Here is a 14,113-nt window from a genome sequence, read left to right as displayed (position 1 = left end):
GTTACTGCAATGATTTTTTTTAATTTACACTAGATGAACCGGGACCGCTCCGCTGTGCCTTCTTTTACTTTATATGGAACAAAAGTATCCTTGGAATATTGATTTTCGACAATTAAAGAGCTACGAAAATCGTATATGCATATCACTTGACTAAAAGTATAATAATATAAATGCCTTTACCTGAATTCCATATGATCTTTATTGGACCACGAATTCGCTGGGAGGGTTTAATGCCATTCTAAAAAGACTTTATTTTCGCCCGATATTCTCATAATGTCCGATTGAGGAAGATTTTGGGGGGGTAAGGTGGTCCCCTAGATATTTGACCCTGAAAGAAATATCAGTATGGTGCTCTTGTCTCAAATACCAATTTTTTAAACCCCATATTGCCATTGGTTTAAGTAGAGTTTATAGGCTGAGGGTTCCCCCGAACACTTGACCCCAATATCAAATTATTGGGTTGCCCAAAAAGTAATTGCGGATTTTTGAAAAGAAAGTAAATGCATTTTTAATAAGACTTAGAATGAACTTTAATCAAATATACTTTTTTACACTTTTTTTTTCTAAAGCAAGCTAAAAGTAACAGCTGATAACTGACAGAAGAAAGAATGCAATTACAGAGAGTATATGAAAAATCCGCAATTACTTTTTGGGCAACCAATAGTTTTCTAATCTCAAAAACCTTTCATTTAAGCCACATATTACCATGGTCGGCAAGTTTTTACCCTTTGGGAGGTTTCTGGGGAAAGAGCGGTGCCTCAAATACATGGTCCCACATTTGGATATTTATATTCTACTCCCAAATACCTTTATTTTAGCCCCATATTGCGATGGTTAGCCCCATAATTGCTGTTTGTTGTCTATTTTGGGAAAGTGGTAGCCCCGAGAAAATTGGCCCCAAAAGTGGGGATCAAATTCGTGCTCTACTCCCCAATACCTTTCATTTAAGCCCCACATTGACATGGTCTGTAAATATGCCCCATTTAGGGGTGTTTTTGGGAAGTGGGGTGATCCCCCCACACACTAAGCCCTGAAAATATATCAGCATCGTGCTCTATTTTTATGTATCTATATAACATTTATTTGAACCCCATATTGGCATTGGCCAATATCTAATCTCAAATACCTTTAATTTAAACCCCTTATTACAAAAGTTAGCAAATATGTCTGGTTTGGGCTATGGGCCCCAAAAACTATCAATGTCGAGCTTCACTGTCTTGAAGGCGTAAATTGTCTTGGTGAGCAAATAAGGCCCAATTGGGGGGGTTGTTATAGTGGTGGGACGTCCCCTAGACAGTTGGTCCCGAATGTTGATATCAGTTTCGTGGTCTACTCTCAAATACCTTTCATCTGAACCCCATATTTCCATACTCGGCTAACATGACCGGTATGGGGTCGTTTTGGGGGAGGGGGTGGGATGAGACGGCCACTCATTGACTTGGCCTTGAAAGTATGTATCATATTCGTGTTCTACTTTAAAATACCTCTCATTTGAGCCCCATATTGCAATGGTCAGCAAATACTTCCTATATGGATGGTGTTATAGGGGTGGGGTGGCCCCAACGAAACTTTCCCGAATATTGATATCAAATTCGTGCTATATTCCCAAAGACCTTTTATTTGAGCCCCATATTGTTATGGTCGTAAATTTTTCCTCTTTGGGGGGTGCTTTCGGGTAGACACGGCCTCCCAAATACTGGGTTCACATTTGGATACCAGATTCATATTCTACACTTAAATACCTTTTATTTAAGCTCCATATGTTTTGGGGAAGGGGTGGACCCCCAGAAACTTGGTCCCACATTTGGATATCAAATTCCTATTCTACTCGTAAATACCTTTCATTTGGGTCCCATATTGCCATGGTGGGTAAATATGTCCGATTTAGGGTTGTTTTGGGCGTTGGGGTGGTCCCCCAAACACTTTGTCCGACAATTGGATATTAGATATATTTTCAAATCTTAAATATCTTTCATTTGAGTCCCATATTGTCTTGATTGGTCTATATATATATATATATATTTTGTAGGTTTTGGGGGTGGGGGCGGCCCCCAAGGTATCCCATCCGAAATTTGGATACAAAATTTTTGTTTTTAGGTTATTATAAGAGAGCACACAAAATTTCGCTGAAATCGCACCACCCATCTGCGAGATCTGGCGTTTCTGAAAATTAGGGTAAAGGGGAGGGTCCGTTCCCCCTTCAGATATCAAAAAATGTGGTACCCTATTTTCACCACGGGACCGTTTTGCGCCATCAGTGAAAATTTCAAGAAAATCGGTTCAGCCGTTTTTAAGGCTATAACAAACACAAATTGATTTTTATATATACAGCGGTCAAAAAAAGTATTCATCATTAGCAAAATTGATAATAAATTCACTTATTTTGGGTAATTGAAGAAAATTTAAAGTAAACAAATAATGCAGTTTTATGCAATAGTTTATTTTTCGTAATATGTTTTAAAATAAATTTAAAAAATAAATTTAATTAGCGCAAAAAATGCAATTTTATATAATAACACCAAAAACAGAACAAAAAAAGTATTCATCATTGATGTGCTATCATCAAAGTCAAATTCAAATATTATTTGGGAATCCCCCTTTTCTGTTTTATTTAGTAAAGGAGGCTTTGCCCTTGACAGCAAATATTTAATTTCATTGAAAATATAGTTTTTGTCAAAATGAGTCGTAAGCAAAACGAGGTTTCTGATGAGGTAAAAGTTTTGATAATAAAACACCACAGGAATGGTTTAACTCAAAAAACTATCAGTGAAATATTAAATAGACCACGATCTACTATACAATCCATCATCAGAAAGTGGACAGAAACGAAAACTGTTGACAATAAACCAAGATCTGGTCGACCAAAAGCACTTTCAGTTGGAGATGTGCGTTGGCTAGTGCGGCAAGTTCAGAAAACTCCGAAGACAAATGCGACCATTCTTCGTAAAAACACTATGGAATATTTAGGGAAGGAAGTTACTACACAAACAATTCGAAATACACTCAAAAGGCATAGTTACAGAGGAAGAACTGCACGTAAGAAGCCCTTTATAAATAAAATAAACCGAGTGAAAAGGCTAAACTTCGCAAAAATGTATGTAAAACAGCCCGAATCATTTTGGAAAACAGTCATTTTTGCAGACGAGAGCAAGTTTAATCTTTTTGGGTGCGATGGAAAGGTCATAGTGTACAGAAAACCAAATACAGAGCTTGAAGAACGAAACACAGTTGCTACTGTAAAACATGGTGGAGGTGGTTTAATGGTTTGGGGGTGTATGGCGGCTTCAGGAGCGGGAAATCTTGAAATTATTAATGGAGTAATGGATCATAAGTATTACATTGACATTTTAAAGAGGAATTTAAAAGATAGTGCTGTAAAACTTGGGCTTGGTAATAACTTTCAATATTATCAAGATAATGACCCCAAACATTCTGCTTTAAATACCAAGATGTGGATGCTGTATAACTGCCCCAAAGTCATTAAAACTCCTCCTCAAAGTCCCGACTTGAACCCAATTGAACATCTTTGGGAACATCTCGAACGCAAATTGAGAACGCGCAATTTTTCGAGCAAGAGTCAAATGCAACAGGTGATAATGGAGGAATGGACTAATATAGACCAAAATATAACCGCTAAATTAGTCCAATCGATGTCAAACCGTTTAAAAGAAGTTATAAGACGCGGTGGTCGAATAACAAAGTATTAATTTTTTTAAATTATGTTATTTATTTTTTTGTTTTTTTGCAATGATGAATACTTTTTTTGTTTAATTTTTTGTGTTCAGCTGTAAAATGGCTCTTTTTGTTCCAATAAATACTATTTTTTTCTTTAAAAACAATGAAATTGTGTACATATATATCACACAAGCACTACTGCATCATTAGTTTAATATGTTTTTATTCCAATTGTCTTTTGTAGACTTATTAAAAAAAAAACATTGAATGATGAATACTTTTTTTGACCGCTGTAAGACTAGCAGAACCCGGCCTGCTCCTCTGCGCCTTTTTTAACTCTCTAATAGGTTTTTAGGGTGGGGACACTTCGCCTTGAATGCGGATATCGAATTCGTGCCATTGTAGCCTATGACGCTGAACGCCGTTCGAATCCTGGCGAGAACATCGGATAAAGCGGTGGGTACTTGGACCTAAATTATAATACCATATTCGTTTTCTGGTCTCCAATACCTTTCATTTGATACCCTTATTGTGCCCATCGGACCACTTTCGGATAGGGGTGGCGTTTTTGGGGTAAGGAGGAGGGTCCGCCTCTACCCGATATTATTAAAAATTATATAGCCTATGTTTCCTTTCAGACAAACGTACACAATCTATGAAAATTTTAAGAAAATCGGTTCAGCCAAGTATCACATAGTCATAATGGGTCTAATGGCGTTTTTGAGGGGTGCCGTGATTTTGATTTCCGATTCGATTTTGTATGCCAGATTCCAAATCTACTCCCGAATACCTTTCATTTGAGCCCTATATTGAAATGAACGTCCAATATGTCTGTTTGGGGGAGTTTTGGGGTACGGGCGGCCCAATAGGTACTTAGACTCAAATTTTAATACCATATTCGTATACTCCTATTCAATATCTTTCATTGTCCCGATCGGTCCACTTTTGATTTTCGGTTGTGTATTTGGATTAAGGGGTAGAGTCCGCCCCCCTTCTGATACCGAATAATTATATAGCCTATGTTTCCTTCCAGACCAACCTGCACAATATGCGAACATGTCGAGAATATCGATTCTGCCGTTTTTCAGTCTATACGGAACAACCAAACCGAGTCCCATATATCCGAGATTGGCTAATGTGCCCATTTTGGGCGTTTTTGTGGGGGTGGGTCCAGATTTGTGCCAGATTCGTTATCTACTCCTGCATACTTTTCATTTGATACCCATATTGTCTTTATCGGTCCACTTTTGATTTTGGGTGGTGTTTTTAGGGTAACGGTGAAGGGTCCGCTCCCTTCCGTTATTAATAAATTATAAAGCCTATTCCTACTTCCTGACCATATTTGTAATCAACTCCCGAATACCTTTCCTTTGAGTCCCTTATTGTCATAATCGTCAAATAAACCTAATTTAAGGGGTTTTGGGGCTGGGGCGGCCCCCCAGGTGCTTAGACCCAACTTTTTATACGAAATTCGTACTCTACTCTTGAATACCATTCATTTGAATCCCATATTGTCCCGATCGGTCCGCTTTTATTTTTGGTTAGTACTTTTGGGGTAAGGGGGAGGGTCCGCCCCCCTCCCGATTTCAAACAATTATATAGCCTATTGCTCCTTGCGGGCCACTCTCCACAATCTGTGAAAATTGCAAAGAAAACGGTTTAGCCGTTTTTGAGTCTATACGGAACAAACAAATTTACAAACCCACAAACAAACTGAAAAACAAATTGATTTTTATATTGGGTTGCCCAAAAAGTAATTGCGGATTTTTTAAAAGAGAGTAAATGCATTTTTAATAAAACTTAGAATGAACTTTAATCATATAAACTTTTTTTACACTTTTTTTCTAAAGCTAGCTAAAAGTAACAGCTGAAAACTGACAGAAGAAACAATGCAATTACAGAGACACAAGCTGTGAAAAAATTTGTCAACGCCGACTATATGAAAAATCCGCAATTACTTTTTGGGCAACCCAATATATTAGAAGATTTTGTTCAATTTGTCGATATTTTATCTTTCAACCCATTTCATTTTTTCTTTTCCCCTCCTCTTTGCAGCGAAAAATTCGGTCTATATCATGTCGACTTTAATGATGCCCAGCGCAAGAGAACACCTAAGATATCGGCTCGCGTTTATTCTCGCATCTGCAAAACGAATCGTATCGATTGGAGTTATCGTCCCACATTGAATGACGATCAGATCACTGCCATGTCCCGTCTGCCTGAGCTTACCTCTGCCAGTAGTCGTCTTAGAAGTTCTACCGAAAGCAGCAGCAGCTACCTCATGTGCAGCTTGTCATTATTTTTATTTGTAATTTTTGCCAAATATTTGTACTAATCTTGCCGCCATTGTAACTTTCAACGAACTGTTAATTAACATTGCAACTATCATCGTACACTGTGAAATGAAAATCATGCCATAATTTGTAAATGATATTAGTGTGTGTATTGTTATTAAGTAATTATTGTACATTTAATTGTTTTGTTTTTGTGGACTTTAAGAAATAAAATATTTAAATATACTCTTACTTTACTTTAATTGGCTATGACAGAATATTTGTTCCACTGGCCGAACGTTGAATAGCGTTCCAAGCGCCTCGACTTCTGCGCTCATTCTAAAATCTCTGACACAAGGTTTCGAGGTGTCTCCCACAACTTGATCTTTCCATCGGGCTTTGGGTCTTCCCGGTTTGCGTGTACCAGCGTGTTTGCCTTCAAAAGACTTCTTTGCTGGAGCTTCTTCATCCATTCTGACAACATGACCTAGCCAACGCAGCCGTTGTATTTTGATGCGTGTAACTATGCTGTCGTCGTCATACAGCACATACAGCTCGTGGTTCATACGCCTCCTGTATTCTTCGTTAACGCAAACTGGTCCATATATTTTAAGAAGAATCTTTCTCTTAAATACTCCAAGTACTCCAAGTACTGCCTCATCTGCTTTCACAAGTACCCATGCTTCAGAACCATATAACAGCACGGTTAGTATCGGTGTCTTGTAGAGTGTAATCTTCGCCTGTCGAGAGGTGGCCTTGTTTCTAAACTGCTTACTTAGTCCAAAGTAGCATCTGTTTGCCAGTATTATTCGTCGCTTAATCTCAAAACTGGTGTCATTAGTTTCGGTTACGGCGATGCCGAGGTATATAAAGTTACTGACTGTCTCAAAGTTGTGGATCCCAACTTTCTCCATTTTCTTTATCTGCTCGGTTATGCAAGGCTTTTTGGGAGTTGAAACCATCCATTTCGTCTTATCTCCATTTACAGCCAGACCCATTTTCACTGACTCTCTTTCGATTGTTTCAAAGGCTGCAGTTACTACTTACGGTGACCGACCTATGTTATCGATGTCGTCGGCATAGCCGAGTAGCATGTGTTCTCTTGTGATTAGTGTGCCATATCTATTCACATCTGCATCTCGTATAATCTTCTCCAGCAGGATATTAAGGAGATCACACAATAGGCTGTCTCCTTGTCTGAAACCTCGTTTGGTATTAAATGGTTCGGAGAGACTTCTTCCTATTCTTACTGAGGAATGCGTATTTGCAAGTGTTATCCTGCAGAGTCTTATTAATTTTGCAGAGATACTTAAATATACTTATTATACCCCCCACCATAGGATGGGGGGTATACTAATTTCGTCATTCTGTTGGTAACTACTCGAAATATTCGTCTGAGACCCCAAATTCTTGATCGTCGCGACATTTTATATCGATCAAGCCATGTCCGTCCGTCCGTCCGTCTGTCCGTCTGTCCGTCCGTCCGTCTGTCTGTCTGTCGAAAGCACGCTAACTTTAGAAGGAGTAAAGCTAGCCGCTTGAAATTTTGCACAAATACTTTTTATAAGTGTAGGTCGGTTGGGTTTTTAAATGGGCCATATCGGTTCATAACCTGATATAGCTGCCATATAAACCGATCATGGGTCTTGACTTCTCGAGCCTCTAGAGTGCGCGATTCTTATCCGATTGGAATGAAATTTTGCACGAAGTGTTTTGTTATAATATCCAACAACTGTGTTAAGTATGATTCAAATTGGTTCATAATCTGGTATAGATGTCATATAAACCGATCTTGGTTCCTGACTTCTTGAGCCGCTGGAGGGCGCAATTCTCATCCGATTTGGCTGAAATGTTGCACAACATGTTTCGTTTTGACTTCCAACAACTGTGCTGAGTATGGTTGAAATCGGTTCATAACCTGATATAGCTGTCATATAAGCCGATCTGGGGTCTTGAATTCTTGAGCCTCTACATTGGGCAATTTTTATCCGATTTGGCTGAAAATTTGCATCACGTATTTCGTTATGTTTTCCAATAACTGTGCTAAATATGGTTCAAGACGGTCCATAACCTGATATATCTTTCATATAAACCGATCTTGGATCTTGACTTCTTGAGACTCTAGAGGTCGCAATTATTATCCCATTACGCTGAAATTTTGCATGAGGTCTTTTGTTATGACTTCCAACAACTGTTTCGAATATGGTTCAAATCGATCCATAATCTGATATAGCTGCCATATAAACCAATCTGGGGACCTCACTTCTTGAGCCTCCAATGGGCGTAATTATTATCCGATTTGGCTGAAATTTTGCACAACATGTTTCGTTTTGACTTCCAACAACTGTGCTGAGTATGTTTAAAATCGGTTCATAACCTGATATAGCTGTCATATAAGCCGATCTGGGGTCTTGAATTCTTGAGCCTCTACATTGGGCAATTCTTATCCGATTTGGCTGAAAATTTACATCACGTATTTCGTTATGACTTCCAATAACTGTGCTAAGTATGGTTCAAAACGGTCCATAACCTGATATAGCTGTCATATAAACTGATCTGGGATCTTGACTTCTTGAGCCGCTAGAGGGCACAATTCTTATCCGATTTGGCTGAAATTTTGCACGAGGTGTTTTGTTATGACTTCCAACAACTGTGTCGAATATGGTTCAAATCGATCCATAATCTGATATAGCTGCCATATAAACCGATCTGGGATTTTGACTTCTTGAGCCTCCAGAGGGCGTAATTATTATCCGATTTGGCTGAAATTTTATACAACGGCTTCTCCCATGACCTTCAATATACGTGCCAAATATGGTCTGAATCAGTCTTTAGCCTGATACAGCTCTCCTATAAACCGATCTCCCTATACTACTTCTTGAGCCCCTTAAAGGACCAATTCTTATTCGATTTGGCTGAAATTTAACACATAGACTTCTACTGTGGCCCCCCAAACATTCAATTCAATACGCTTCAAAAGCGTAGCAATTCTTATCTTTAATCCTTTGTTTGCCTAAAAAGAGATACCGCGCATAGAACTCGACAAATGCGATCCATGGTGGAGGGTATATAAAATTCGGCCCGGCTGAACTCAGCAAGCTTTTGCTTGTTTTTCTTTAAATTTTGATGGATTTGGGTTGGAGTGCGGATATAAATCCGCCCCATGTTACTATGGACATACATCTAAGCCAGTAGTCGCCCAAATACTATTTCGTGACGGATTTGTAGAAGTTTAAGTATGATTTTAACCCAGAAAGAATTTTTTCCAAGCTTGGAGCAACATTGCAATATATATATGGGTTGCCCAAAAAGTAATTGCGGATTTTTTAAAAGAAAGTAAATGCATTTTTAATAAGACTTAGAATGAACTTTAATCAAATATACTTTTTTACACTTTTTATCTAAAGCAAGCTAAAAGTTACAGCTGATAACTGACAGAAGAAAGAATGCAATTACAGAGTCACAAGCTGTGAAAAAATTTGTCAACGCCGACTATATGAAAAATCCGCAATTACTTTTTGGGCAACCCAATAAAATATTTAAATTAATTTTCAGATTTCAATCATTCCAAACTAAAATACCACTACCTGTACTTAGATGGATAATATAAATACGATGATAATGATTTTCTTATCTTAGTGAAAGTGTTTATTTTTGTTCAAATTCTAGACAAAAATTGTGATGGATATATTGCATAAGGCTTTCTACAGATATCTCTGTACAAAATATGATTGTGATTATGAAGTGTTAATTTTTTTCTACATTCCTGCATTTTGAAATTTGCATACCAAATTTAAAAAAAAAAACAAACATTTCAGAACTTTGTTTATAAACAGACAACAACAATAACAAAATTAACACAAAACAATCATTTGCAAGACAAAACGATCTTAGTATTAAATTCAATAACATTCTGTATTAAATTATTACCAGTGTACTTATGATTTAATTTGTTAGAATGAACTTACGGTTCCACTCAAGACTAGAGAAATCGAAACCGTGGTTCTCCCGCGATATTCGTTCGGCTATTCAGGACGCCTGAGTTACATGATGCCTTTCAGGACGCCTGAGTTACATGATGCCTTTCGCTCAGCAAGAGACCACATCAATAAGTTGATTAAGGTAGCCAAGACGCTTTACTTCTGCAATAGGCTCCAAGAGAACTTGGAAGGTTTTTCGAGACATAGGAATTGGGAAAAATACTAATAGATGTTCAACAAACTTTGACATCAATGGGTTTCATGATGCCTTTGGTAATGTCCCACAAATCCCAGTTGATCCCAATTTCTATGGCTACAATATCTCCCCCTCTCTCGATGACTACTCTGGTTTTGGCTTCAGCTGTATTGGTCCCGCCGATGTCCTTGAGTGTGTCCTAGATTTGTAAGACTCTTGCTCTCCCCCTTATCATTCCTCATGTAACCTATGTTTTCAATAGGATTTAGACCATGCTTCCATTAGCATGGAAGCATGCCAAGGTCATCCCACTGCCTAAGAATTCCAAGGAATATAGAATCGCAATTGGGATTCTTCGTTACTTGTCAAAGGTCTTTGAGAATTTGCTGCATTTTCAAATATCGTCTTTTGTCAACGAGAACTCTTTGTTATATGTGAGACAGTCCGGGTTTCGTCCTAATCACAGCTGCATAACTGCCTTGGCAGAGGTCACTGAGAGGATCAAGGTCAATTTGGAGAATGACAAGATAAATTTCCTTGTTCTTCTAGAATGGTTTCTAGGGCATTTGACACTGTGGATCATTCCTTGTTATGTGATAAGATGAGACATCTTTACAATTTTTCTTCTACGTCCGTTCGTCTTATTTTATTGTACCTGTCACACCGCACTCAGTCCGTCGGTTATAAGTTATCTGTATTGTCCTCTCTGCTTGTTTTAAAAGGTGCTCCTCAGGGATCAATTCTGGGTCCTCTTCTCTTTTCATTGTATCGTAACGATTTGGCGAGTCAATTATCTTATTGTGAGGCACATATGTATGCTGACGATATATCGGCAGTCCGAGGGATGAGATTGCTGAAAACATACGTCTGCTTAATCATGATCTGTCAAGAGTTAGCACGTGGGCGAAAGCCAATGGCCGGTGTCTCAACCCTAAAAAGTCCAAGTGTGTTGTTATCTGAAACAGGCTGTCTCGTTTTTCATGTTATGTCGGTATATTCATTACCAACGCTAGATTGGAAATCGTTCCTCATGCAAAGAGCTTGGGCGTTGTTATTAATAGCACTCTGACTTAGAGTAATCATATCGACTCTGTCATTGGTCAGGGATATTCAAAATTGCGTGGTCTCTGGACCACTCAGTCGGTTACTCCGCTGTGGGTTAGGTCTCTCTTGGCAAAGACTTATCTTGTTCCTGGCACTCTCTACGGCTGTGAGTTGTTTGCTAATTGCGACTCCGTAAGTAGACGTACGTTAGTAAATTATTCATTCAATATCTGTGATGTATTGTATAGCTATAGATTCTTAGCTTTAAGTGTTTACTATGTACAATTGTTGGAGATATTACCCGCATTTAAATTATAAGATTTTTATTTTCTTGTTATGCGGGTGTAAATAAATAAATTAAAACATTACAACATTAGTGATGAGTAATTATTCTAAAATTTTTGTTTTCTTATCCTAAATCATGCATTTTTACAATAGAGAGGTATTGGTCCGCGGCACGACGTTCGGACTCAGCTATAAAAAGGAGGTCCCTTATCATTGACCGTAAACTTGAATCGACAAAACTCATTGATATGTGGAACTTCCTTAGTGAAATGTTTGTGAGCTCATTTGCATTTGCACCTTGTATTCCACCCTAATACATATGCATTCACATGATCTAGAATACCTTCCTGAGATTTTGTTTTATTATACCTACCACCAAAAAATGGGGGTATATTCATTTTGTCATTCCGTTTGCAACACATCGAAATATCCATTTCCTATGGGGTCGGAAATGTATACAAAATATTCTTGATCAGCGTAAAAATTTAAGACGATCTAGCCAGATCCCCCGTGGATATAGCTGTCATATAGATCGAACCGCCGATTTAGGGTCTTAGGCCCATAAAAGCCACATTTATTATCCCATTTTGCTGAAATTTGGGACTGTCGGTTGTGTTAGGCCCTTCGACATTCTTCTTCAATTTTGGCCCTGATCGGTCCAGATTTGGAGATAGCTGCCATATAGACCGATCCACCGATTTAGGATCTTAGGCCCATAAAAGGCGCATTTAATGTCAGATTTCGCCGAAATTTGGGACAGTGAGTTGTGTTAGGCCCTTCGACATCCCTCTTCAATTTGGCTGTGATCGCTCCTGATTTGGATATAGCTGTCATATTGACCGATCCACCGATTTAGGATCTTAGGCCCATAAAAGCCACATTTATTATCCGATTTTGCTGAAATTTGGGACAATGAGTTGTGTTAGGCCCTTCGACATCCTTCTTCAATTTGGCTCAAATATTTCCAGATTTGGATATAGCTGCCATATAGACCAATTCACCGATTTAGGGTCTTAGGCCCATAAAAGCCACATTTATTATTCGATTTTGTTGAAATTTGGGACAGTGAGTTGGGTTAGGCCCTTCAACATTCTTCTTCAATTTTGGCCCTGATCGGTCCAGATTTGGAGATAGGTGGCGTATAGACAGATCCTCCGATTTAGGGTCTTAGGCCCATAAAAGCCACATTTATTATCCGATTTTGCTGAAATTTGGGACAATGAGTTGTGTTAGGCCACTTGAAATCTTTCTTCAATTTGGCACAGATCGGTCCAGATTCGGAGATAGCTGCCATATAGACAGATCCTCCGATTTAGGGTCTTAGGCCCATAAAAGCAACATTTATTATCCGATTTTGCTGAAATTTGGGACAGTGAGTTGTATTGGGCCACTTGAAATCTTTCTTCAATTTGGTACAGAACGGTCCAGATTTGGATATAGCTCCCATATAGACCAATCTCTCGACTTAATGTTTTGGGCCCATAAAAAGCGCATTTATTGTCCGATATCGTCGAAATTTGGGACAGTGGGTTGTGTTAGACCCTTCGACATCCTTCTTTAATTTGACCCAGATCGATCCATATTTGGATATAGTTGCTATATAGACCGATCTCCTGATTTAAGGTTTTGGGGCCATAAAAGGCGCATTTTTTGTCCGATGTCGCCGAAATTTGGGACAGTGAGTTAAGTTAAGCCCCTCGACATACTTTTGCAATATGGCACAGATTGGTCCAGACTTGGATATAGCTGCCATATAGACCGATCTCTCGATTTTAGGTTTTGGGTCCGTAAAAAGGCACATTTATTGTCCGATGTCGCCGAAATTTGGGACAGTGAGTAGTGTTAGGCTCTTCGACATTTTACTGAACATGACCCAAAGTGGTCCAGATTTGGATATAGCTGCCATATAGACCAATATCTCAATTTAAAGTCTTTGCCGCATAAAAGGCGCATTTATAAACCGATTTCACTGAAATTTGACACAGTGACTTATGTTAGGCTTTTGGACATCCATGTCGTATATGGTTCAGATCGGTTTATTTTTATATAAAGCTACTAAAAAGACTAATATTTTGTCAAACACAACTGAACAATGACTTGTACGTATTAGCCTTTGGTCCAAATCGGAACATATTTCGATATAGCTGCGATGGTATACATATTCTTGACGAAAGATGGTATACATATATATCCGAGGTGGTGGGTATCCAAAGTTCGACCCGGCCGAACTTAACGCCTTTTTACATGTTTCTGTATTACAATATTTTTCTCAACTGGTCAGTCGGTCGATAAACCAGATTACGGGAAATTTAGCTGGTATTTTTTTTTGTCAGATTGCGTGCGTATGGTTTGCGCAATGTGTTCTGTACGCATGCATATGCTGTAATACGAATTTGTATCCGGCATTTTTGAATTCGCATTGTGCGCAAGATCATTAATAATTTCAATGGTCAATGTCAGTGCGTTTTGTTGAACTCTGTTTTGTTGAGGAAAAAGTGAATGTCTGCCGCCATTCTCGACTGATCACTCACCACCACCACTCCGCTGCAGGTTGTATAGAACGACCACTTTTTTTTTTTGGTTAGTTACCATGACTGTGTAATGGACATTTTAATAATGCTCATTATAAGCAAAGCAAATAAAATGATTGAGAATCCGGT

At 38.5% G+C, this 14,113-nt stretch overlaps 1 protein-coding gene across 1 annotated transcript in view; it reads left to right on the top strand.

Moving 5' to 3' along the window:
* The window catches only part of LOC106089352 (myrosinase 1), a 52,121-nt gene extending 45,927 nt beyond the window's left edge, over positions 1-6,194 (top strand). Inside the window, exon 6 of the mRNA XM_059360378.1 lies at positions 5,731-6,194. Within this exon, the coding sequence (XP_059216361.1) occupies positions 5,731-6,010 (280 nt within the window). The 3' untranslated portion in view covers positions 6,011-6,194. The remainder of the gene's footprint in view (positions 1-5,730) is intronic.
* Positions 6,195-14,113: the final 7,919 nt, after the last annotated feature.

This window comes from Stomoxys calcitrans, chromosome 1, assembly GCF_963082655.1.
Source record: "Stomoxys calcitrans chromosome 1, idStoCalc2.1, whole genome shotgun sequence".
In the NCBI taxonomy this organism is placed as follows: domain Eukaryota; kingdom Metazoa; phylum Arthropoda; class Insecta; order Diptera; family Muscidae; genus Stomoxys; species Stomoxys calcitrans.
This window is presented reverse-complemented; position numbering and strand designations above follow the sequence as displayed.